The sequence below is a fragment of the Peromyscus leucopus genome, chromosome 20, assembly GCF_004664715.2.
Source record: "Peromyscus leucopus breed LL Stock chromosome 20, UCI_PerLeu_2.1, whole genome shotgun sequence".
NCBI lineage: Eukaryota > Metazoa > Chordata > Mammalia > Rodentia > Cricetidae > Peromyscus > Peromyscus leucopus.
In genome coordinates, this window is record NC_051080.1 from 61,311,314 (window position 1) to 61,338,828 (window position 27,515).

Below are 27,515 nucleotides of genomic sequence, written 5' to 3' on the forward strand. Positions count from 1 at the left end.
GTGGCTGATCATAGTCTTGAAAAATCTAAGACTAAGCATGGAAGGGCTGCCTCACTTCCTAGTTGTGAAACTTAGACAAACTAAGACCTAGCAGGGTTTTGTGAGGATAAATTAAACACTACAAAAAAGGTTTATGGAGTCAGGTAAAGCACAAACATAAATAAAGGCTCAACAAACCTTTGCAATACTCCAGCAAACCGTGAGGACTGGTCTTCTCAGAGCACTAGAAAAGACGAATGTGAGTTCTCCTTTGGGAAAAAAAAAATAGAGCAGAGCATGATGTTCAGTGCTTACAATGCCAGAACGTGGGAGACCGAGGCAGGGGGATCATGAGTTTGCTGTCAACCTGGGCTACACAGAAAGAGTCTATCTCAAATAACCTATTGTAATCAGTCTCTTAAAATGGGACGATAGTGGTTTTGTTTACCAATGACTGGGCTGTGCAAAGTGCTAAATGTTCTATTTTTGTGCCCAGTAAGTAGTCTTCAGGAAGGTCAAGTAACATTCATGGTAGCATGTGTTGTGGTATGCATCGGCAGTTTGTCACGGCTACTGTTGTCACAGTACTTGTGACAAGGTACACAGACACACGCGCCTGGATCTTACAGAAGGGAAATTCAAAGACACTTCAAAATATTTATTCGACCATGAAAGACACAATCCGAATTGCAGCTATGCGGAAGTTTACAAACCAAAAATGAAAAGGGATGATGCCAACCCATTTTTTTATGAACATTTTAGACCAGTTTTGCCATTCAAACGTCTTTAACTCCACTCTTCTAAAAGCTTACTGTATTGCTCTATTTTGTTAGGTGAACCGCGTTTGTTTGCTTTAGTTTGTTTTATGAGACAAGGTGTCTTTATATCTGGTTCACTCACAATCCACCTGCCTCATCTTCTGGAGTTCTGGGAACATCGGTGTGTCCCCACGCCTGGAAAGATGCAGTTGTTTTAAAACAAAGGCTAAGAATCTAGAATGGCCTTGCCTGCTTGCGCGAGACAAGTTACCTCACTCCTTCGAGTCGCCTTCTGCATGTTAAAGGAAGGCAATGCTCAGATTATGATCTTCTGGAAATTAAGCAAGGCAACAACCTACGTGAAACATCTTTAACGCACCAGGTGTCGACAGGTGCTAGCAACAATTATTGCAAGAAGGGATTAAGAGCATTTAGGTAGGAGATCACAGCAATGAGGCCAGATTCTTAGTCTTTTTGAACCGCAGGCCAAGATGCTTTATTGACTCCACTCTAAGGTTGTCCACAGGGAAGGTGGTCAGGAAGAGCGGAATGCCCTTCAGCGACATCCTCGATTGTTCTCGTTTTTAGTCTCTGCAACACGGCTACGGAAAGTACAATAAAAATGCAAAATTCCCCAGCACGAGTTTGGAAGTGAAAAAAAAAAAAAAGGAATATAAAAGGAAACACTCAACCTCCTCAAGAAACGCACAGCTCACTGCCCCGCCTTGGTGTTTATATTTTTCTCCTTGGCCCCGCCCCCGGGCCACGAGAGCGGCCAGGCCACGCCCCCACGCCGAAGTTCCAGGGCCGGACTCGCCGAAATCTTCAGCCTGCCTGCAGGGATTCCCTCACCAGCCAATCGCGTCTGAGCCACGGGGCCGCCAGGAACAAAGATGGCCGGGGCGGCTTCGGCGAGGGCAGCCTGATCCGAACGCCAGGCACCCGGCGGGACGGCAAAGGCAGAGTGGCAGCCGCGCGGTCGGGAGCATGGAGGAGGGCAGCAGCGGCGGCGGCAGCAGCGGTGGCAGCGACAGCAACACCAGCGGGAGTGGCGGGGCGCACCAGAGAGAGCTGGAACGCATGGCTGAAGTCCTGGTGACCGGGGAGCAGCTCCGGTAAGGAGAGGCGCTCGGTCGGTGGGCTCCCTGTTGGTTGCACTGCTAGCGGTGCCCGCCGCGGACCGGAGAGCAGGAGCGATCTGGCTCGTGGCAGGCTCGGTGGCTCGCGGGGCGCCGGGACCGTGGCGGGCGCGTGGGATGGTTGGTTCGAGCCGCGCGAGTGCCGGGCGGCTGCAGCCCCGGGACGAGCAGCTCCAGGAAGGCTGCAGGGACCGATGCCGGGGAACCGGGAACGCATGGTGCAGGCTGCGCCCTAGCTTGGGCTTCTGCAGCCCTGCGTCCCGCGGACTGGCCACCACTCAGTGCGCGCCGACCCCGTGCCAGGTTTCCCTGATGACAGCCTGGAGCCTGCTCGGTTCGAAAAGAAGAGTCGGATCGGACCCCAGCCCCTGAACGTCCAGATAAAAGGCACTAGCTTCACGATGGCCTTCAGTTCAGCTTTCCTTTTTGGGAGCAAGGCATGCTTCCCTTCCTTGAGCCTCAGTTTACTTATATGTGAAACCGGGCGGATCTCTGCGAGTCCCTTGAGGGGTTGCGCTGAAGGCTCGTCTTGGGAGAACGTGTCTGAGCCCTTTACCTCTCCCTTAATTGGCACGTCGTCAGTTGTCACTTGGGTCCACAAGGGGGCGTGAAAGTACCTTGTTCGGGGCCCACGTTTGGGACCCTGGAGTTGGCCGATCGCCCCGCACTTTTTCCTAGAATTATCACTTGCCCAATCTTACAAATCCAGGAACAAGCACTGACCTCCAGGGCTCCCTCGCTATTCCCATCGCTTCCTGTTCCTTTTTTTCTCGGGCATATGCTTGAGAGTTGTGCTTCCGCAGCTGCAGATATTGTGGTCATAAATCAGATGGCCAGTTAGAATGAATCCGGCTCTGCGGCGTTTTTGCCAAAACGAACCAGAAAGAGGTGCGCTAGTTCCCCCTGGTTCTTGTCTTGATTTTTTTTTTCTTTTTCTTTCCTGGCTTATTTCGGTTTCTAAATGTCTATTTCAAGACTTGAGGGAGAATTTTTTGCGAAGGTCCCTGGAGGTCTGGTAAACCACTACTGGGCTTTGCAGGGCTCAGTTTGAGGAAGTAGCTGTTCAGAGTCGGGATGATCGGCTAGTGTGACAGAAGGAAAATTACGCATTTTGGTTCCCTGTTGAATTTCAAGTGTGTGGCCGAAATGACAGGGAATTAAAAACCTGTTTTCCTTCATCAAGAGTATGTTTTAATGAAGAAGATGATGTAAAGCTTATCTGATTTAATCTGATTTTCTTAATAGTTTAATGCCTTGCTCATTTACTGCATTGCTGTTTGGAAAAGCTTCCCTGGGATGGGGATTCCTTACTTTTTATTTCTTTTACTAACATGATTGTGTCCCCAAAGCACGCCCTCCTTCAAGATGCTGCTCCTTAAATGTACCTTCCCCAGAGAAAGCACTTTGCAGGCTTTCCAGCCACAGTTCTGCAGACCTAAGGGGAAATAGGTTCTGACCACGGGTTAGATCTGGGTTGGAATTTCTGTTCCTCCTCCATGTAGCCTAGTGTTACCATGACTTTGTTTTGAGGAGGACTTTGAGCCAGACTGAATCCTGGCCTTGCCCTTTGCTTAGTTAGAATAGGGCCTTGGACAAGCTCTTTAGGTGAGAAGGATGAGTTAACAGTGGAATTTACCTTGCAGTGTTAATTCCGTGGATTACGTGGAGTTAGTCCCTACATAGGTGTTGATACACACCATGTGGTCATTCGCCAGTGTAGCCGAGCTTGGAAAAAATGAATGTTCTCGTCTGAGCTACTTCCTCATCTGTAAAGTAGCCATGAAGATGAAAATATTTCTTGGGGTGCTTTTGAGAATCTGACTCGGGCTTCCTGCATTAGTGAGCAATCTGCAGGGGCCTGCTGGAATGAATTGGTGTTACAGGTCTCTGCGCAATCATACTTGACTTCCAGGCTGGTAAAATGTAGAAGGTCTGGGTGGTTGATAAGAGCACAGGATGTCAGACCAGACTGCTGTGGGTTTTCTCCCTATGCCTCTACCATGTGATACTTCTGTGACTTTGGGACAACTGACTTCCTCTCTTGCCTCAGTATCCTCTTTAGAGAAGGGGGATTTAAAAGACACTGTTTCAGTTTGGGGAAGGGCTGAGATGTCACATCCATATTTGAGTATGATGGTATGCACCTGCAATCCCAGCTCTTGGGGGATGGGGATGGGGATGGGGACTAGTTTGAAGTTAGCCTAGCCTATATAATAAGTATTAGGCCAGCAAGGCCCTATTTTTAAAAAACAAAACAAAACAAAACAAAACAAAACAAAACAAAACAAAACAAAAAAACTGAGCAAATATTAACCATTTAAAATTGATTTGAAGAATTCAATTTCACTTTTATTTCAACTATTTTAAAGCAATTAAATAATTTTTTTTTGATTTGGCTTTTCAAGACAGTGTTTCTCTGTGTAGCTTTGCGCCTTTCCTGGAACTCACTTGGTAGCCCAGGCTGGCCTCAAACTCACAGAGATCCACCTGGCTCTGCCTCCTGAGTGCTGGGATTAAAGGCATACTCCACCACTGCCCAACATAAATAATTCTTATGTGTGGGGGTTATGTGTACAGCAGTGCCAATGTAGAGGTCGAAGGACAAATTTCAGGAGCTGTTTCTTCCGTGTTTACATAAGTTCCAGGATCAAATTCAGGTTGCCAGGAGTTCACAGCAAGCACCTTTTTCTACTGAGCCATCTCTTAGGCTCGCCATAGTGGCTCATGTCTATAATTCCAGCACTTCTGGAGTTAGAGGCAGAAAGGGTTCAAAACCCTTGGGTACACAGTGAGGTTTGAGGCCAGCCTGGGTGGCAAAGTTACATAATATTTAGACTTTAGTGACTGAAGTGGCCATATGCCTGGTGTCCTAATTAATGGAGGGCCAGGTGTCTGGCCATCCTGACTGTCACTGCCAGAATGGATTCTTCTGTTCCAACTGTCCTCATCTTGTAGGATTCCTGACATTTAGTGGGGACCACGTTTTCGGCCTCTGATTGCTTCACACCCACTGCAGGTTACCCAGTCTTTGTCTTTCTACTGTTCCATTACTTCTGGGTCTTCACAGCAAGGGGCAGGTGATGAAAAGGGAGGAAATCACCCGGGGCAGTGGTGGCACACGCCTTTAATCCCAGCATTCCAGCTTGATTTCTGTTCAACTTCTTTTCCACTCTTTGGAGATAGGGCTGTACTCTATACATTCATAGCCCAGTCTGGCCTAGAACTTATGACAGACATCCTTCTGCCTCAGCCTCCCAAGTTCTGGGATTATCGGTGGGGAGCAACCATGCTTACCTCCTTTTCTTTTCTATTTTTGTAGTGTGTTCTCTTGGGGGCAAGCCGGTGAACCCCAGCAGCCCTTGCTTAGCACCTTTCCCGGTAGACTGGGGATAAGATCCTCCACCATCAGATTGTGTTGTTGGATAAAGTGGGGTCCAACATGGAAAGAGCTGTGTACAAAAAAAGCAATGAGTCGGGAAGACTGTTGCGATCTGGGAGTTCCCGCTGCAGAGCTGGGGGCTGGCTGCATGGTGCCGACACTTTTTTGCAGTTGGTTGCATAAGGACAACAGAAGTTACCACATACACACTCTGCTTTCTTTTTCAGTAGGACCTTCTCCTAATTCCCTTCACGCTCTTCCTTCATCTTAAAAGAATTCCCTTCCTTGCCCAGATCTTTTTTATTTTGATTGTTTGAGGATTTTATACATGCCCATAATATGTTTGGATCAAATCCACCCCCTCTTCTCCTCTTCAACTCTCCCATAGATTCCCCCATTTTTTTTTTCCTTCCCAATTTCAAGTATTCTTTTTTAAGCCGAGTCCACTTAATTCTGCCAGAAATTGGCATGGGTAATCCCCCTGGGGCTGCATCACTGAAGAAAACTGAGTCTCCCTCCCCAAGCAGCCATAAACTGACAATAGTTCCTCAGCTGGGGTGTTGGAGGAGGATTTCGTGAGCCCCTCCCCCATCCTCGGTGGGATTTTTTAGGTAGCTTGAGCTTGTGTGGGTCTTGCACAGTCACGGCTACTGTGAGTTGCTCATGAGTGCAGTGGGCTGCCACATCTTCAGAAGTCTCTGGTGTAGCCTCTCTCTCTCCCTCTGGCTCTTCCTCCATGATACCTGAACCGTGAGCGTAGGTGGCGTGACAGAGATATCGAATCTGGGGCTGAGCACTGACCAGGGTGAGTCCGTGTATTGATCACCATCTACTGTAAGAAGCATCAATGGGGGTTAAGGGCTGCATTGATATGTGGGTATTAAGATGAGTCCTTAGAGAGGATTTTAATCTTATGTCCTTTTAGCAGGATAATAATAGTAGTTTCTTCCCTAGGACTTAGAATCTACCCACCCTGTTCTCAGCCCAAGCACCAGGCTTGAGTTCCGCTTGATGGATCATCTTGCCCAGTTCTTTTCCACGTTTTTTTTTGCATCTTAAAGATGCATTTGGAGCCAGGCATGGTGGCGCATGCCTGCAATTGCAGTGCTTGAGAGGCGGAGACAGGAAGTGACAATATGGCCATGGAGTAGTACATCATAGAAGGAGAGGGAAAGCATGCTCAGAATGGAGGTGGAGAAAAGAAAAGGAAATATGATGCCTTTCTGAGAAATTGAATACTCGGACAATTATAAAAGCTGTATGGCTATACTCTGTGAGAGACTAACACTTAAAAAAAAAAGATGTGTTTTATTTTTAAGTTTGTGTGTGTGCATGCATGTGGGTGCAGGTGACTGAGGAGGCCAGAAGTGTTGACTCCTCCTGGAATGGGACTTGTAAGTGGCTGTGATCTGCCTAAAGTTTGTGCTGGGAACCAAACTTGGGTCCTCTGTAAGAGCTTCAAGCACTCTTAAACCCTGAGACATCTCCTTGCCCCTGCTTAAAGCTTTTGAATTGGCCAAAAGAATACAATAAAACTTATCACTAATTTGGAAATGTGACATTGTTGACATGCTAGATGGTGTTGACAGTTCACACACACTCCAATGTCTTATTGATGTCAGAACAGAGAAAGATGTCTCAGGAAAAGCTCAGAATGTTTCTGATTTGAAGATTATCAGCCACATACCAATCACTTACATCAGTCATATTTTATTCTATGATTTTCCAGATCCTTAGTTATTTTATTTTATTATGTTTTATTTTATGTGAATTCATTGTCTCAACTCTGACACCAATAATAACATCTAAATTCCACCTCATGTTTCTTTAAAAGGCTGGTCCCAGAAATACTTATAAAGAAAGGTTTGCATTTCTGTGTATTGTCAAAGAAGTTCCACAGTACTATCTCTTGGTAGTTATGGTAGGAAATACAATAAAAACAACACTACCAGCCTATAATTCTAGCGCTAGAAAGAAGGCAAGAGATCCCAGGGTTCAAGAACTGTCTGGGCTACATAGTAAGTTAGAGGTCAGCCTGGGTCCTATCTTAAGAAAGTAATAAATATAATAATGATGATGATGTTTATATGACATTATTTTTACTTGTGAAGGACTCTTCTAAGTGCTTTGAATATTAATGCTTTTATTTGTTTTTTTTGTTGTTTGAGACATGTAGCCCAAAATGATCTTGAACTTGACCTTGAACAATCTTATAGCAATCTTCCCAAGTGATAAGATTCAGGTGTGAGTCACCAGGCCTGACATATTAGTGTCATTAATGTCCCTAACATGTCCTATCACCCTTACTTTACAGAGGAGAACACTGTACATTTAAACTAACTGACTAGAGGTTATTCACACAGGAAGCGGTGGAGTTGAGAATCTGTGCCCTTATGTGGGGTTTAATTGCTCTTCCTGAGTAGTGATGACAGAGGGTCAGGAATGATGGTTCTAGGGCTAAAGAAGTCCCTCAGTGGTAAGAAGAATATTTGCTGCCCAAGCACCAGGACCCGAGTTCAGCTCTCTGGTATCCATGTTAAAAAACTGGCTGTGTTTGCATGCAAACCTATAACTCCAGCTCTGTTGGGATGGAGACAGGAGGATCATTATCTCAAAGAAAAAAAAAAACTAAGAGCAGGACACCCAATATATTCCTCTGGCCTCTGCATGTACAGGGACCACACACACACATATACATCACACAAAAAGTTATATATATTATGCTAAAACATTTTCAAAACTCATGTATCTGAGACTCTCACATTCTAGTATGACAACTTTTGCAAATTGTCTGTGGAAATCTGATCTACTCCTGGAAGTATTTGTGTTTTGATGAAACAGATTTTTTTTCCTTTTGTCCACTGAAATTAAAGTGAGTCTTCCATGCCACATGATTTTGACTGACTTGGACTGTGTGAATGCTAAATCCGTAGTCATTTAAATGCAAAGATAAACAGAGTGGGTTCCACTGCCCATGAGCTTGGAATGGGTAGAGAGGGTAATTTAATTAAGACTATATTGAGAAATTTTGACTTTGGTACTTGGGGTTATGAAAACAGTAGAATGCTTTAAGCACTGCTTAATGGGCCATACTAGTAGGAGCATGGAAGACAGGGGTACTAAGAATTATTTAAACTATCAGGGGCTCATTCAGGAGGTTTCAGAGGAGAATTTTAGTATGTTGCCTAGGGATCATTCTTGTGATATTTTGGTGAAGAAAGTGGCTGCCTTTTGCCCTTGTCCGAAAAGTCTGCTTGAGGCTAAAGTGAAGAGTTTTGGATTATTCCATTGGCAGAAAAAAAATCTCAAAACAGCCTAATATGTACTCTGTCGTGTGGTTATAAGTGGTAACTCTAGTGAAGATTTATAATGAAAAGGAGCAAGCTGAGAAAGGTAAATTACAAAAAGTAGATTTTGAGGAGAAAAAGATCTCCAAGAAGTGGAATGTAGCTAAATCCTGTGTTCAAAGAGATAAATGGATTAAGAAATGGAATAAAGGGAGTGGTGACCTCAGGGCAAGACCTTATCCAGCTAAGTTTCCAACTTGTGAAAAGGAATTAAAGAAAAGCTTAGGGCTGGGTGTGGTGGGGCACACATTTAATTCCAGCACTCGGAAGGCAGAGGCTGGCAGATCTCTTGAGATTGAGGCCAGCCTGGTCTATAGAGCAAGAGTTTTAGGACAGCCAAGCTTAGGCAGTGAAAGTCAGAAAGTTGGTGAAGATGTAACTGAACAAGGAGGCCCTTGTTCCAGCCCCAGCAAGCAGCAGAACTTGGCAGCTTTGGCCACATGGTTCTTGCTTTAGAGTTAGGGAGAGAAGAAAGGAGATTTGGAAAAAAGCCACTGAGGCCAGGCATGTGTCAGGGGTGTCCCTGAATGGCAGCCTAGTAGAGAGGCCATGGCATGAAGCTCTGCAGTTGAACCCTGGATTGTCTTGGAGAATCTAAGATGTTAGAGATGCCAGCGTGGTGGAATACCCTGCTAAGGAGAGTGGTTAACAGGGAGTAAAACCAGCCCAAGGGAAAGAAATGTGTTGCAGTCAACAAAGATAAACAGAATGGAAGATCTGAAGAGCATTTTGACATGAGACATGGAGATGCACAATTTGGAGTTTACCCAGCTGCTTTTTGACCTTGCTTTGGTCTAGTATTTCCTCATATGCTCCTTTCCCTGAATTTTGGAATGGTAATGTATATCCTGTGCTATTATATGTATGTGATCTGCTTTTTGATTTTGACTTTCACAGGTGATCACAATTAAAAGATTTCATGAATCTCAGAATAGACTTTGAACTTTGGACTTTACAACATTGTTGAGACTGTTCTAGACTATGGGGACTTTTGAAGTTGGACTAAATGAATTTTGCATTATGATATTGTTACAAGCTTAAGGGAGTGGAATGTGGTCGTTTAAATGTAATTGGCCCCCATAAGCTCATAGGGAGTGGCACTATTAGGAGGTGTGGCTTTGTTGGAGTGGGTATGGCCTTATTGGAGGAAGTGTGTCACTGTGGGGGTGGGCTTTGAGGTTTCCTATGCTCAGGATACTGCCCAGTGTCAGTCAACTTCCTGTTGCCTGCAAAATGTAGGACTCTTAGCTACCAGCACCGCACCTGCCTGCACGCCGCCAAGCTTCCTGTCCTGATAATAATGGACCAAACCTCGGAAACCGTAAGGGAGTCATCCAGTTAAACATTTTATTTATAAGAGTTTCTGTGGTCATGGTGTGTTTTCACAGCAATAACAACCTAAACTAAGACAGTGTTGCAAACTTTTCAGTTATTGTCTTTTATCTGGAGCAAGCATGGGCAGTCAGTCCCTAATGGCTGCTTCTACAAAGGGATTCACCACACAGTGAGTTTTAGCTAAGTTGTAGGCAATTGTAGTTCTTTTAAACTGTGGGATGTACTTGCTTTTTTTCTGTAACAGACTGCTTTCTCAAACTCTTACCCTCTTGCTGTTGCCTTCACACACACACACACACACACACACACACACACACACACACAGAGAGAGAGAGAGAGAGAGAGAGAGAGAGAGAGAGAGAGAGAGAAAGAGAGACTGATCACTAAATACTGAATGGTTCTCCTAAGGTTGCTTTCCTTTATTCATTCCTCTGTTTGAGGCAGGCTCTCACCATGTAGTCCTTAAATTCCATAATCTTCTCCCCGTAACCTCCAGAATCCTGGGATGCCTGGCTGGCTGCGTGCAGAATAGAGCCAAAGAGGATGCTCAGATAGCTCCGATAAGAGAAGTAGGAATTAGAGCACACAGTCTAGGAAAAAGAGAAAGAAGGGCGGTGGTGGCGCATGCCTTTAATCCCAGCACTCGGGAGGCAGAGGTAGGAGGATCTCTGTGAGTTCGAGGCCAGCCTGGTCTACAGAGTGAGATCCAGGAAAGGCTCAAAGCTACACAGAGAAACCCTGTCTCGGTGTGTGTGTGTGGGGGGGAGAATTGTGACCTAGGGTTATCATATCAGCCATGATCCTATTCACTGTACACCAGGAACTAGCCGTGATCGCACTTAGATCCCCTAGTAGCCCTTCCTTCCTTCCTTCCTTCCTTCCTTCCTTCCTTCCTTCCTTCCTTCCTTCCTTCCTTCCTTCCTTTCTTTCTGCCTCTTTTTTTAATTGTTGTTGTTTTTTGATGTTGCTGTGTATGTGTGTATCCTAAATATATAAATACAGCTTGCTCATTTTCTATAATGTTACTCCTTCTATGACAGAAACAAAGTAGTAGAACTTTCAAATGTAACTTCAGAACCTACCGAAAACACATATATGGGTATTGCAAAGACATTCAAACTGGTTCCTGAGAATCCCACAGGCATGTTCTAAGGGTCTTCGAAATCTGTTGAATTTGAACCCAAGGAACTTGCCCCTTCCTTAAGGACCTTCAGAAGGTCCCAGAGGAACCCTTAGAGGTGACCATAAGTCTTAACACTTAGGTCTACTGGGCAGAGTAGCAGAAAGGAAGCCAGTAGGCTGTAGCAAAGACAAAACTGGGGTCTGTGGCACACACTTTTAATCCTAATATTTGGGAGACAGAGGCAGGTGGATCTCTGTGAGTTCCAGACCAGCCTGGTCTACAGAGTAGAACCTTGATTCAAAAAAATTAAATAGATAATACATCAACGGCAATGATGTCCTGCTGCCTATAACAGACTGATGAGTTCTTTCAGAGACTTCTACCAAATAAAGTTGGATTCTTCACTTTGCCACAGAAATGAACTTCAGGACGAGTTGGCGTGAAACAGAATTAGAGTTTATTTTTAAGAGATTTTGACATTGGTTTAAGCATGGGCATTAATAGAAGGAGAGGCCCTTAGGAAGCCTAGTACACACCCAAGAGCACAGCTGTGGGAATCTCAGGCAGCAGCTTGAGTGTCTTAGCAATGACCGTGTGTGACTTCGGTGGGTTCTGAAGTTACATCGGAAAGTGTTGCTAAGGAGAGTGAATGATCTGGGGCTGGTTCCTGGTGTGCACTGGATAGGTTTACAGCTGCTAAGGTAAACCTAGGGCACAGGGGTTGCAAAGGAAGCTAAGATAGTTTTACTATAAACAAAAGTCTTCTTTATAGTCTGTTTATAGTTTGTGAGGTTCCCAGAAAATTGTAGGTTTACATCTGGGAAAGGAGTCAGACCAGCCCTAAGGTTATAAACTAGCTTAGGACTTCAGCACACCCCTTGCGATTTTAGCATTCTTTTTTTTTTTTTTTTTTTTTTTTTTTCCTGAGACAGGGTTTTTCTGTGTAGCTTTGGAGCTTGTCTTGGAACTCGCTCTGTAGCCCAGGCTGGACTTGAACTCACAGAGATCCACCTGGTTCTGCCTCCCGAGTGCTGGGATTAAAGGCGTGCACCACCACTAGCCCGGCTTATTTTAGCTTTTTTTTTTTTTGGTTTTTCGAGACAGGGTTTCTCTGTGTAGCTTTGCACCTTTCTTGGAATTCGCTGTGTAGACCAGGCTGGCCTCGAACTCACAGAGATCCGCCTGGCTCTGCCTCCCGAGTGCTGGGATTAAAGGCATGCGTCACCACCGCCGGGCTATTTTAGCATTCTTGTTGGAAATCTCTCTACAAAAAAGTAAGTCTCTTAAGTCGGCAATCTTTACGGCAGTTTTTGTCAACTGTCCTTGAATTCTTGACTCATCTGATGAGATTTAGGGAGACCCTCAGGGAAGGGGCTCCTTGCTCTGCCTTTGTCCCCTCAGTTTTTCCTGTCTGGACTCTACAGGTGCCAAGAGTAGAGTAATTGTCGTCAGGTGAGAGGCTTTTCCAACATGCCTACAGACACTTCTGCGTCTCATCTCCTCATAATTAGCTATGAGAGCCAGGGGCACAATGCCGGGACAGTAGAAGGGCCCTCAGTATAGGGAGGGAGAGCATGCCGAAGAACTTTGTCACATGTAAGACCACCAGAAAAGGGAAGTTACCTAGTAAGCACTCAGTGAACATTCACGAAGTTGTTCTCCTATGTAGCTGTTGTTTTAAACTTTTACTTTATTCCTGTGTGTGTGTGTGTGTGTGTGTGTGTGTGTGTGTGTGTGTGTGTGTGTGTGTAGGGGGTATATGTGTTTGAGTGAGAGCATGTTGGTGCCATTGAGTGCATGTAGAAGTTAGAGAACAACTTTTGGGCATCAGGTATGGCTTCCAGCAATGCATGGCAAATACTTTTACCTGCTGAGCCATCTTCCGGGTCCTGCAGTTGTTTTTGTGTGTACTTTAAAAAAATTTTTTTTAAAAATGGGGGTTAAGCTGGGCAGTGGAGGCACACGCCTTTAATCCCAGCACTGGGGGATGGGGGGAAGGCCAGATGGATCTCTGTGAGTTCAAGGTCAGCCTGGTCTACAGAGTGAGATCCAGGACAGGCACCAAAACTACACGGAGAAACCCTGTCCCAAAAAACATAAATAGACAAACAAACAAATAAATAAAATAAAATAAATGACTTCATAGGATACGAGGATGGTTCAATCAGTCAAGTGCTTGTCATATAAGCCTGAGGACCAGAGATCGGATCCCCAGGTAAAATACCATGCCTTTGTGTAATCCCAGCTCAGAGAGGAGATCCCTGGGCATGGTTGACCAGCCAGTCAAATTAGTGAGCTCCAAATTCAGAGACCTCTTGTCTTGAAAAATAAGGTTGAAGAGGCCTTAAACCAGACCAATGACTCATTGCAATGAACGTTTGCAAGTAAGGCTGACTGGACAAAAGGGTACTTTGTGACACAGCCAGACTCCCAAGGCCACTAAGACGAATGAAGAGGTGTGGAGAGGTGGGAAAGATGGAGGAGCGAAAAGGTTTTTGTTTATTTATTTGTTTGGTTTGGTTATAATTTTTTAAAATTTTCTTTTGGGGGAACACTTCAAGGGTGAGGGGAGGATATGGGGGGACTGGTCGATGAGCAGAATTGGGGTGCATGATGTGAAATTCCCAAAGAATCAATAAATAAATTATGTTTAAAAAAGAAAAAGAAGGTTGAGAGTAATTGAGGAAGAATACTCAACATTGATTTCTGGCCTATATAAAGATGCACATACATGTGCATGTGCACTTACAGACACATCACACACACACACACACACACACACACAGAGGAATCAAGTGGGCTAAATATGTAGTTTACTGGAGGAGTACTTTTCTAGTCTACATGAGACTCTGGGTTCAACTGATAGCTTGGATGAAAAAAAAAGGCTTGAATGTTCATTGTTTATGAATGATATATTTGTGATTACTTTTCTTACAGGCCAGTTTTGATATTTAATGGGCTACTATGAGTTTTAGAATCAATAAACATGAAAACTTCAAAAGACGAAGGGAGACAGTTTGCCATTATTTCTGGTATTCATTTGGGTTAGAAGTGTTTTGCTTTTAGTTTTTTTGCTTCCTATTCGGTCATAGATGCTGAATTTCCATGAGTTTAGTGACTCAGAAAAATAGGAAGTGGCAAAAGAACTTCCCTCCATCGTGGGCACATTTTCCTGGTTTCCTCATTTTTTCTCTCAGATTTGAGATCCTTAATCACGCGTGGAAGTCCGCGTCGGTGACTCTTTCTGTTGGTTATCTAACAGTTGGGGGACACAGGAGAGACAGAGTCAGGGTGAAGGCTCAGTGGACGGCAACATGGCGGCAAGCAGCTGTTCGCCTTTCGGGTGCCAGGAGGAACAACTTGAGCTGTTCTCACTGGGGCTGTCGCGTCCTTTGTCGCGTCCAGAGACCCCTAAGTTACTCAGGTCTGCACAGAGCCGTTTTTGTTTGTTTGTGTCTTTAAATAACGTCTTTTAGGATGCGGAGGAAAGGTGAGCTGCAGCCTAAATGACTCACGGGAGTGAGGAACAAGATAATGTGTATATTCTCAGGTTTGGGATGCCAGCCTGGCTTCCAGACTGGGGAAGCCCATGGCAGCTACAGAGATGGTTGGTAGCGGTTGGAAAAGGCTTTGATCTGTTCCCCATCGCCCTGGACCCTCAGACTGGTACTCTTGGTTCTGGAATTTGTTAGGATCTCCTTACTATCCTTGTTTCTACAGACTTCTGATGCTGGTATTTACCTAGAAATCTCTTTATTGAGAAATGGTAAATTCACAGAGGGATGTAGTCTTCAGAAAATTGGGGTTTATGAGACTGGGCAATGGTAAATATCATTTAACATATGGATGGATACGCAGTAAATATTGATCATTCAATGTGCATAATGGTATGTACCTATAATCCCAACAATTGGGATGTACATTATTGCTATTGTTATTATTATTATTCTGGGACTGGAGAAATAGTTCAGCAGTTAAGAGCACATACTACATTTGCAAAGAGCCTAGATTTGGTTTCCAGTACCCATGTTAGGCAGCTCAGAACCACCTAAAACTCCAATTCCAGATGATTTGACACCTCCTTCCAAGAACACCTACCTTCATGTGCACATACCTACACACAGACACATATGCATTCACATTGTTTTTTTAAGAAAATTATTATTATTATTATTATTTTGGTTTTTCAAGACAGGGTTTCTCTGTGTAGCTTTGTGCCTTTCCTGGATCTCGCTCTCTAGACCAGGCTGGCCTCGAACTCACAAAGATCTGCCTGCCACTGCCTCCTGAGTGCTGGGATTAATGCATGTGCCACCACCGCCCCGACCAGAAAATTATTTTTATTAAGATAAATCTTAAAAATAATAATTCAGCATAACTCAATGAATAGGAAAGCTGAGGAATACTGATACTAAGTTATTCAGAATCTGAGCACTAGAAGTATAGAAGACGCCAGCTATTGTTGGAGGGGAAAAAACAACTATTTTTGCTCATTTGGCTCTTTGGTCTTTTGGGGGGCCCCAACACCTAGACTTCTTCCTTTTCTCCCAAATTTCTCCTTCTATTTATTCTCTCTGCCTGCCAGCCCCACCTATCCTTTCTCTGCTTTGCTATTGGCCATTCAGTTCTTTATTAGACCATCAGGTGTTTTAGACAGGCACAGTAACACAGCTTCACAGAGTTAAACAAATACAACATAAACAAAAGCAACACATCTTTGCATCATTAAACAAATGTTCCATAGCACAAACAAATGTAACACATCTTAAAATAATATCCTACTACAGCCAACAGTCATTTTTGTTGTTTTGGGTTGTTTGTTTGTTTGTTTTTGAGACAGAGTCTCCATAGCCTGTTGGCCTAGAACTTCTTATCCTTCTGGCTCCACCTCCTGGGATTATAAGTGTGTATCATCATATCCGCTGGATGTTTGTGGTAAGGAAGGACATAGATAACTGCTAAGGAGACTCTTCCAGGGCCAAGGGGGTCAGGAGAAATTCAGTTCACAACCTACAAGCCTTGGATCCACACTGTGGGAAAGCAGGCCTGTGAGGACCTTCTGGTTCTGGGCTATCCTGATACTGAAGTCATGACCTTACAAGCTTGTGGCAATACTGTGGCACAGTGTAAATACCTTCACGGAACTTTGAGACGAATTTGGGACAAAATGAGATGGTAATCAATGTAGAGGAGGGGAGCAGATGCGGAGTTTTCTTTTTAAAACTTTTTGTTTGTTTTGAGACAAAGTTTCTCTGTGTAGTAGCTTTGGTGCCTGCCCTGGAACTCACTCTGTAGACCAGGCTGGCCTCAAACTCACAGAGATCCACCTGGCTCTGCCTCCCAAGTACTGGGATTAAAGGCGTGCACCACCACCACCACCACCACCACCGCCCATCTTAAAACTTTTTTCATGCTATCCCGCTTGTGTGTTGTTCTCCCCACGTGTGTGCGTGTGTGTGTGTGTGTGTGTGTGTGTGTGTGTGCTTGTGTGTGTGTGTACATATTTACAAGTGTGTGGTGCATGTGCACAGGTGTGTGGATGTGTGTGTGGAGGTCTAAAGCGTTGACATCAGCATCTTTCTCAGTCAGTCTTTACTTTCTATACTGAGGTAGCATCTCTCACTGAACCCAGGATCTTGTTTTAGCTAGTCTAACTAGCCAGCTTCCTTCAGGGATTCTCTGTTACTGCTCTTCAAGAGGGCTCTGTGCTACCTGGCTTTTATGTAGGTTTCAGAGATCTGAATTTTATTGCCTTGGAGACACTTTATCCACTGATCTGTGACTACAGAGACGTGCCACCTCCCCCAGCCCGGGTGTATGTTTTTCGTGATGGTTTGTGAAGAAGTGGGTATTGGAACACGGAACAATGCAGCCACTTACTGAATAAGAATGACAGTGTCAGGTCCTAGTCTATGCATTATGTGTATATTGTTACATTATATCCTTGATTCTTTATAATAATTCAGTTATCTCTGATCTAAACCAGAAAGATCCAGGGCATGAACAGTTTTCCCACATTTATGTAGATTATACACTTGAGAATTTGGTTTCTTGGATTTAAATGCAAGGCTCTCCCTCTTTCCATTCTCTGGCATATAACTGTGCATGTTACATTTGTAAACTGAATTTCCCTGAAACTGCCACATTGTTTTTGAGTATTCTGCATGCCAACTGATTGACTAGGACTTTGATTCTCCAGAGTTGGAAATGACCCAGAACCACAATGATCTCAGACTGCTTGCCTCTTTCCTAGCCATTTATCACTAACTTCTTTGTCTGCCCTAACATCCTTATATATCAGGTGAAACCTTTGGAATGTTTTAACGTAACAGACTTAGCGTCTACCAACCAAAAAGCTAAGAATGTCGGAGATAGCATCTGAGACCTATAGCACAGATTTCCCCACTTTGCTGTAACTCGACGCCTACCTGATATTCTCACCATCACGTCCGCAAAGGCATTGGTTCATGACTTTTGTTCATTGACTACAAAAGCTCATCTGACCTCTTCCATAGTCATTCAGGATAACCTGAATCCACCTTCCCAGGCCATGGTACTCATATTTGGCTCTTGATAAATGATACCTTCCCCACCTTTGAGCAAGATATATAGTTTGCAGCCATACACATAATTTGTATTTAAGTAATTGGTAAATCATAGGGGTGATATGCAGACTGTTTTCTTGAATGAAGTGATGCTTGGTTAGAATTCCTGTTCTGTTCTTCTTCTGTGCTCTTAATTCTCCTCTTTGAGCATTAGCTTTATCTTCATCAAGACCTCCTGATGTCACACAGGAACCACTGGCATTGATACAGGCTGAAGACAAGGCTGATTGCTATCAGCCACCTACACAAGCATTGAATATTGATTTTTCTCTTTCTTTCTTTCTTTCTTTTTTTTTTTTTTTTTGGTTTTTCGAGACAGGGTTTCTCTGTGTAGCTTTGTGCCTTTCCTGGAACTCACTTGGTAGCCCAGGCTGGCCTCAAACTCACAGAGATCCGCCTGCCTCTGCCTCCCGAGTGCTGGGATTAAAGGCGTGTGCCACCACTGCCCAGCTCTTTTTTTTTCTTTCTTTCTTCCTTTCTTCCTTCCTTCCTTCCTTCCTTCCTTCCTTCCTTCCTTCCTTCCTTCCTTTCTTCCTTCCTTTCTTTCTTTCTTTCTTTCTTTCTTTCTTTCTTTCTTTCTTTCTTTCTTTCTCTTTCTCTCTCTCTCTCTCTCTCTCTCTCTCTCTCTCTCTCTCTCTCTTTCTTTCTTTTTTTTTTTTTGGCCTATCTTAATTCATGGACATCAGTATAGCTGTATCATACTGAGGAAGATGTTGTTCTTCTAACTTAGCTCAATCAAGATCTCTCTTGGGAACAGAGATGGGGGCATCCCCACCCACACAGAATAGCTGCTGTACTCTAGAGCTAGGGCATGGATCATGTCCTCCACAAAAGATCATTTGGTTTCAATGATGACAAAGTGGATGTGCCCCTGCCCTTCCCCCCTGAGTGTATAATGTGGTTAAGGTAAAATTTAGGGAAAAATACCTTCTGGGGGCATCTATCCAAGGAGGAAAGTAGCTCTAGAAAAGGCACAGGTTGGGAGATACTGCCGTGAACTTTGGAACTGTCTGCTTTTAGCATCCTGCTCCCTGTACAGCCCCACAGTGACAGCCTGTCCCGAGACACCCTCACTTTCCGTCACCCCATCCCCTACCAGCCCCTGATTTGGAAAATCTGTCATTCATGTGTGCTCAGTGAGAGCAGTAAGATAAGTCAGACGGAGTGCACACCTGTAATCCCAGTACACCAAAAGCCGTAAAGTCAAGGCCACCCTGGGCAGCCAGGGCTACACAGCAAGACTTCCTCACTTCTCCTTCCCATACCCCAACAGAAGAAAAAAGCACAGTTGTCAGCAAAGGGCAGATGCTGCCAATGGCATTAGTTCAAGCGGCAAGGACCGATTTGTATCCCCTGAGTTCTGATGTCTTTCTAAGAAATACTTCCACCCAGAAAAGGCCCCGTCAAGGCTGCTGGTTCTCTTTGTATGAGCAAAGCTGCTTAAGGAGGAATTAAGGCGCAGGCGGGTGGACTTTCTGGAAAAGTTGACAGTGTGCTTTTCCTTGCAGAATCCAAGGAAAGGTCCTGAGGGTCAGCCGCTTCAACTCATTTTGTCAAGTTCTTCCTTTCCGTCTCTAGAAATTAGAAATTAGAGATAACCTTGGCTACCAAGGAGGCATTTTTCCCCTCCCTCCGGTTAATAGGATTTAAGCTTATGCCTAACCGCAGACTGTCGTGATAATAGGGCAGGAACTTTGCTTCAGACCTTGTACTGCCTCATCGTAAATGTAACTAAGAAATGAGTCCAAGTAAAAGCGGTTTTATTCTCTGATAACTGGGTGTTTAACCTTTTTTTTTTTTTTAATTTTTTTAAATATGAGGCACATATCTGAATTTCCCCTGCCTTTCTACTCCAGTGCTGACAACACAACTCGGATATAAGCAGCATAGATTTTCCTTTGCTATGTTTACTACCAAGAGGAAATGATGGAGAAACATCCATGAAATCTAAGAAGCGGGGCTGGGAGCCAGCACATTTGTTGAACGTTTACCATTTGCTGACTTTGCACCAACAGTGGCGTCCCGCCAGGCAGCACAGCGTCTGCTAACTGAGGACGTGGTCGCTGTAACTTAGCATCGCATCTTTCCCATGGAGACGGACCAGTTAGGGACAGGGATTCAATAGAAGCCACTAGTCTAGGGCCACGGAGAAGGCTCGCCGGTAAAGACGTGCTCATTTCTGACAGCCGGAGTCTCCAGGCCCCAGGCACGTGGTAGAAGGGGAGAACCAACTCCTTCAAAAGTCCGCTGATCTTCACCCGTGCCCCACCCCCCAGAGAAGTTAATTAAGAAAAACAAAACCGCTGTCCTAGTACACGGGGACTTATTGAGTCACTGTTTATCCTGGAACAAAACAGTTGATTAATTTACATGCTTAATGAACCCCAGGGACTCTCCCCGGTTGTCTTCCTGCTAGCTCCATTTGGGGTGCTTCTTTTGTTGCTAGATAACTTACTTTCCTTAAGGGGAACACAGAGGAGTGAGCGGAAGTTGGTTTGGCTCCTTATCAGCACTTCTGAAAGAAATGTTTATCCAGGGAAGACTTGGAAATCTGTGAGGATTTGGAGATCATCTGGCCGTTTTCACTTCTTCCATCCTGTCCTGATGCCTCTGGATCCTCAGGTTTCCTGCTTGAAGCCAGACCTCAGGAGAGTGCTTAGGAAATGGGGTGCGATCTCCTAAAGCATCCCTCTTCCTGGACCACCTAACCCCTCACCCACTGGTGCTTCTGGAACCTTCAGCCTCTGTCAGAGGAAACATCTAATGGCCAGGATCAGTTATCTCCTCTTCTCTTTCTTCTCCTCCATTTCGTCTTCCTTCTCCTCTAGTTCCTCCTTTGACAGAACCTTAGGTAGCTCAGGCTGCTGTCAAACTTGGGGTCTTCTTGCCTCAACTTCCCAAGTGCTAGGCTTACAGGCCTACACCACCATATGCAATGTCTCAGTTTTTTGTTTTTGTTTTGTTTTATTCACGAGCATCTATATATGTGGACTGTGTTGGGAGGGTTCCCATCCCTGTAATAGTCATACTTACAGAATTTGATTATCGTTTAGGCAAATATCACAATTTATCATTATTGGTAACTTAAATGAAAGGAAAGAGTACTACTGGATTTATAATAATGGCAGTTTGTCTGCTTTTGAGATGCAGTCTCACAATGCTCTCTTCAACTCACCGCTGCCCTTCTGCCTCAGCCTACCGAGTCTGTGATTGCAGGTGTGTACTGCTACTCCGGACCAGCTTGGATTTCTTGTTTGTTTGTTTGTTGTTGAGACAGGGTTTCATTATGTAGTCCTAGCTGGCCTGCAACTTAGTATGGAGACCAAGCTGTCTCAAACTCTTAGAGATCTGCCTATCTGACTCTCAGGTACTGGGATTAAAGGCATGTGCCATTATGCCTGGCCAGTGTCTGTTTCCTACAAAAAAAAAACAAAAACAAAAAAAAAAACTTTAAGTGCCAGACATTGAGTAAATAAATCCTTCTATGGATGTCTTCTTTTTTTCCTTGCAAGGAACATAGACTCAATATCTCCTGCTACAAGCGTGAACAAATGCCAATTCTGCTTGGTATGGGGTAGTCCCTCACATGTGTACAAGGTCAAGAGGGTGTGACTATTTTACTTTTACCCACTAGTTATATAGATGATTGCACATGGTTCCCATTTTTTATAACTCTAATGACATCCTCGCTGTTCTAGGGATCCCGCGAAAATACAAATAGATGCTTGTTGGTTAATCCCTAGTGGAAAGTGAAATTGCTTTTCGTTTTCAAGCAGGGAGCCCGGATCCTCTTGTTTCCTCCTTTCGAACTAGAGGACCACTAGGGCTTCTGGCATGGACCGTCTGAGTTTCGCCGCTCATGTCGGGAGGAGGAACTGAGTGCTTTTATAGAGCTGAGCAGCGCCCTTGTTTTCGGTCCTGTATCTCTGCAAGACAAAGACACTTGGCAGTTCTCTCGTGAGCCCCATAACATTTCTCTCTCTCTCTGTATCGCACGCAGTCTGTCGCCTCCGTGTGTTGCTGGAATTGCTAAATATTTAGTACACAGACTCCTCCTTCAGGGTCGCTGATGATGGGAGTGTAGTTAAGACGTTAATGCTCAGCTCTCACGGCTTCGTGCACTTACACACAGCAGCCATTATAATAGACAGCACGGATGCTGTCCAAGAAAACAACGGGACGTGATGCTGCTTGTTAACCATTGGTTAATAACAACGTTGTCTCTGCATCAACTTCCCTTTCCTTCCTCCCAGTCTTCTGGCAAGTGTTTGTGCTGCCCTTAAGAACATAGGCTGACATTCCAACAGCACCTTGTAATTTGGAAAAGATTTTACATGCATTATTCTGTGTGTCCTGAACCTATTGATCCTATTGATCCTTAGTCTAAGTCACTAAGAAAGAGGATTGTGAACAGTCACTCAGATTCCCTACTTGTTCAGCAGTTTTTGGAGACAGTGTCTCATGTGTTACAGGCTGGACTACCGATGTTGGTAAGGGTGACCTTGAACTTCTGATCCCACCGCCGCCGCCGCCGCCACCGGCTGAGGTAATAGCCACCATAGCCAGTTTGCCATGCGGGAGATTAATCCCAGGGCTCCATGCACGCTGGAAAAACATCCTACCCCTGGAGTCACTTCCCCTTCCCAAATTCTGCATTATTTTCTTGTTGACTCTTATGTCTAATTAGTTGAGTAGCAGAGTTCCTATTTTAGGATTTTGAAAGTCCTTTAAAGTGCCTTTACCTGCTGAGCCATCTCTCCAACCCCGTAGGTCACACTTCAGACCCTAAATCCTATGGCAGTGTGTGTCAGCCTCACTATAGCGCCCCCTATCTTGCTGTGTCTGGTATTGCTGGGTACCCTAAAATGCTTGGATTGGGTTGGTTTGCAGTGTCCTGAGCCTAAAGTGAAGAGCTGTTTCCCAGGGTTTTTTTTTTTTAAAGGAAGCCCTTTCTGGGTTTTCTCGGGGCTCTTTGCATGTCTTCTCCTAAGCTGTACTGTGTGTGTTAAGTGGTCAAGTCCCTCATAAAATTCTCCAGGTCTCCAGAGCCCATGCTGATACTCATCAGGGACAGTAATATTTCCATCGCTTGTTGCTTGTGGCGAGGAGCTGATGAAAGGGATACTGTGATGAGCTTGGCCCAGAGAAAAGGCCACTCGAGATGGTGAACAGCCCTTGCATAAGCAAAAAGACAGAATGAGGCGATTCTTCCTCCCACTGTTGCTCTTCTTGGGAGGGATAACAACATCAAAAACGTATTTTTTTTTCTCTTGATCTTTGGCTCTCGGGGTGGCTGATGTAGTGACAGAACTGTTTTTTTCATGTGGCAACCAATAAGACACAGGGTTAGTGACAGCTTTTCGCTGGTCTGTGGATCTGAATAAGCTAGAGAGCAGAGCGCCGGGCGAGCATGTTTTCTTCTTGTAATACATAATTCCATCGCATTGCATTATGGGTTAACTTGAGGCACAGATTTCTCCACTAAATCTTAGGGGAACCTGGAAGTATTCTTTTTCTTATTTTACTGTAAAAATAATTTTCTGATAAATATTTTTATCTTTAATCAGTGTGGTGGTTTGCATAGGTATGCCCCCATAGGCTCATGTGTTTGAATGCTTGGCCATAGGGAATAGCACTATTAGGAGGTGTGGCCTTGTTGGAGGAAGTATGTCACTATGGAGGTGGGCTTTGGGGACTCAGATTCTCAAGCTAGGCCTAGTATGACATTCCCTTACTGTTGCCTATGGATCACGATGTAGAACTCTCAGCTCCTTCTCCAGCACCATGTCTGCCTGCTTTCCACCATGCTTTCCATCATGATGATAATGGACTAAACCTCTGAACTGTAAGGCAGCCCCAATTAAATGTTTCCCTTTGTAAGAGTTGCCATGGTCATAGTGTCTCTTCACAGCAATAAAACCCTAACTAAGACAATCAACTTATAAATACTGAGACCCTGTAATGCCTGCTTTTGATCACAGTGAACAAGATACCAAGATGTAAGCAATATAATGCTTACCTTTAGGGAACACCCCCCCCCCTTGTTTGGCTGTTAAAGATGATTCGTTAAGTAGATAGAAATAACAAGAGCCCACATATTGATGGGAGGCAATTGAGTAAAATGTTCATTTGATAAATAAAATGTGAAGGTTGGGGCTAGAGAGATGGTTCCATAGTTAAGAGCACTGACTGCTCTTCCAGAAAATCTAGGTTAATTTCCAGCACCCACATGACAGCTCAAAACCTTCTGTAACCCCAGTTCCAGAGGATCTGATATCCTTTTCTGGCCTCTGCAGGTAACAGGCAAATCTGTGGTACACATACATACATGCAGGTCTGTAGAAGGAATCTTAAAAGTTCTTATTAATAAAAGCAAATCCAAGGCCAGGTATTGGGGTGAATGCTGAATGATCAGAGAAGCAGAACAAGCCACAGTCACCTCACCTCACCAATTCCTCAGCTGATCCTGTTCCCTCAGACTGGAAGCCTCTGTGTCCTCATATCCAAATGATTCTCAGCTGAACTGCTTCTCAAAAGCCTGAATTTAAGCTTAACCAGCCTAGTTCCTGGTTTTCATGCCTTATATACCTTTTTGCTTTCTGCCCTCACTTCCTGGGATTAAAGGCTGACTTTCTGGGATTAAAGGCGTGTGTCACCATGCCTGGCTGTTTCCACTGTGGCCTTGAATTCACAGAGATCCAGAGGGATTTCTATCTCTGGAATGCTAGGATTAAAGGCGTGAGTGCTACCATTTTCTAGCCTCTGTATCTAGTGGCTGTTCTATCTCTGACCCCAGATAAGTTTATTAGGGTGCACAATATTTTGGGGAACACAATACCACCACACAGGTCAAATACTCATACACAGAAAATAAAAATAAATAAATCTTAAATATAAAAACAGCCTCTAAATGAAAAATGCACGCACACCCCCATCAATACCTGAGGCAGGTGGGAGAGCTGGCCCTGAGGGCATAAGAGCAGGAGAGCTGTCTCTACCCCCTGCCTCCCCCACCCCTAACCCCCAGCTGCAACTGTTGGGAGAGCAGGCCCTGCCCATTGCCTGGGCAATAAAACAGAGCCAACCCTATTGGCGGAGGCATGGGTGAGCCAGCCCCAAAGGTGTGAGTATGGGAGAGCTGTCCTCACTACTCACCTGTCATGTGGCAGTGAGATAGCCCCCTTTACTGCCTGCAACAGATGAGCTAGCTGACCCTCCCCACTACCAGCTGCAGCGCTCAGGAAAACGGGCCCTGCACCTCACCTCGGCAGCACAGGAGAGCTGACTCTGTTGGCAGAGGTGTGGGTGAGATAGCCCTGAGGGTGTGAGAGTGGGATAGCTGGCCATATCCCCCTGTCTGCTATATGGTAGGGAGGGTGAGAGAAGGATGCCCCATCATCCCCTTGACCCTGTCACCTGTGGTGGGCGAGGGAGCTGGCCCTCCCTTTTACCCCCTGCAGCACTCGGGAAAGAGGACCCTGCGTCTTGCGTGGGCAGCACAGTAGAGCTGACCCTGTTGGTGGAGGGAGATGGTTGGGATTGGGAGTCAAGATGTGAAAGACACGAAGAATAAATAAAAAGAAAGTTTAAAAAAAAGTGGGGGGTTGGTGGGAGGAGGAAGGACAGGGGAATCCGTGGCTGATATGGAAAATTAAATTAATTGTAAAATAAAAATTTTTTTTAAAAAAGTGAAATGTATTTGTTTTTGTTCAGTGTTCGTCACAGACTCCAAATCCTCGTTGTTTTCCTCACAGTTTATGCTTTGGAGAGACTTAGTGTGGGATCAATAGAACCTTCAGGATGGGGCTAGTCACTCAAAAGACCCAGTGATTAGAGGTCTAGAGAGATGACGCTTTGACCTGTACCTATCAACCTATGGTAAAAGTCTGTTTGAAGGGCTTAAGAAACTCTGTTTGAACTGGAGTGATGCTTATTGTGGAACTAACTACAATGCATATAACTAACTACAAGAAACTGAGAATGACCTTGAGTTAGTGTCTTAGTTAGGATTTCTAGTGCTGTGAAGAGACACTAAGACCATGGCAACTCTTATAAAGAAAAACATTTAATTGAGGTGGCAGCTTGTAGTTCAGAAGTTGAGTCTATTATCATCATGGCGGGGAGCATCACAGCATTCAGGTAGACATGGTGCTGGCTACATCTTGATCGGAAGGCAATAGGAAAGTGGTCTGTGACACTGTTTGGTATCCTGAGCATAGGAAACCTTGAAGCCCACCTCCGTAGTGACACACTTCCTTCAACAAGGCCACTCCTACTTCAACAAGCCACACCTCCCAATAGTGCCACTCCCTATGGGCTTATGGGGGCCAATTATATTCAGACTACCACAGTTAGAAATTAAAGGCTTAATGATAGTGAGAAGGACACTGGATTCATTTTCTCTACAGATTTTCTTTCTTTTGTTTTTGCTCTGAGGGTCTAGAAAGGCATTCCTGCCTCATCCTCCTGAGTGATGTGATTGTAAGTATGTGTCTTTATGTCCTGCTTCAATCTAAGACTTTTGACATTCTTTTTATAATAATGGTCGCATTTAAACCTTTAAGTCACGCATTCAAAAACTGCAGAACAAATATTGATTTAAAGGTTCAGCACTTCTATGGTGTAGCACTCACAAAATGATGCAATTCAGAAACAAACAGAATTTATTCTCAGATCATGATAGACACCATAAGCAGACATAAAAGAACAAATTGCAAGCCGGGCGGTGGTGGCGCACGCCTTTAATCCCAGCACTCGGGAGGCAGAGGCAGGCGGATCTCTGTGAGTTCGAGGCCAGCCTGGGCTACCAAGTGAGTTCCAGGAAAGGCGCAAAGCTACACAGAGAAACCCTGTCTCGAAAAACCAAAAAAAAAAAAAAAAAGAACAAATTGCAGATGGGCGAGGTGGTACACATCCACCTCTATAATCCAGCACTTGGGAGGTGGAGTCAGGGAGATGAAGAACTCTAGGTCATGGTTGGATATAGGGAAAGTTTGGGCTACATGAGAACCTATCTCACTAAACCAAACCAACCCAACCCAAACCAAACCAAACCAAAAAACACAGCCCAACAAACCAACTGATTCTACATGCAATGAGATGTCGAGAACTTAGACACTGACTTAGGATTAATTAGTGGGCTGCATTTGGTTTGGTTAGAGCATCCCCATCTGTCATGGGTAACATGAAACATCAATAGAAAGTTCAGGAAGCTAGATGCAGGAACCCTGGCAACAAATAAAATATGGTGGCAGAGAACAGGAGCAAGAGAGATTATTCTCATATTATGCAGAAGTTTAGAAATACTTCAACAAACAGGGGTGGGAATGTAGCTCAGTAGTATGCACAAGGCCCTGGGTTCAACTCCCAGCACCCCATTAAAAAGAAAGAAAGGAAAAAAGACAGACTACAACAATCAAGAAAGAGCCGTAGAATATTGTGGTTCTGAACATGGACAGTGTTCAGTTTTACTTGCATGCTAAATTATATACAGCAATTCATTATATCAGCCACATACAAACTATTGCTTTGTTGTCAAACTGAAGCAAATGCTTGTTGTTTAGCTTGCCCTTTGTTGCTTTTTTGGGAACTGAACCCACAATCTTTTTTTTTTTTTTTTTTGATTTTTCGAGACAGGGTTTCTCTGTGTAGCTTTGCGCCTTTCCTGGAACTCGCTTTGGAGACCAGGCTGGCCTCGAACTCACAGAGATCCGCCTGCCTCTGCCTCCCGAGTGCTGGGATTAAAGGCGTGCGCCATCACCGCCTGGCTGAACCCACAATCTTGCACATGCTAAGCTAGTGCTCTACCACTGAGCTACATTTCCAACTCCCCTCTGTTGGCTTTACTTTG

General features: G+C 44.6%; 1 protein-coding gene across 1 annotated transcript in view; it reads left to right on the forward strand.

Moving 5' to 3' along the window:
* Window positions 1-678: 678 nt before the first annotated feature.
* Deptor (DEP domain containing MTOR interacting protein) overlaps window positions 679-27,515 on the forward strand; it is a 157,272-nt gene continuing 130,435 nt past the window's right edge. Inside the window, exon 1 of the mRNA XM_028871913.2 lies at window positions 679-1,852. Coding sequence (XP_028727746.1) covers window positions 1,725-1,852 — 128 coding nt within the window. The 5' untranslated portion in view covers window positions 679-1,724. The remainder of the gene's footprint in view (window positions 1,853-27,515) is intronic.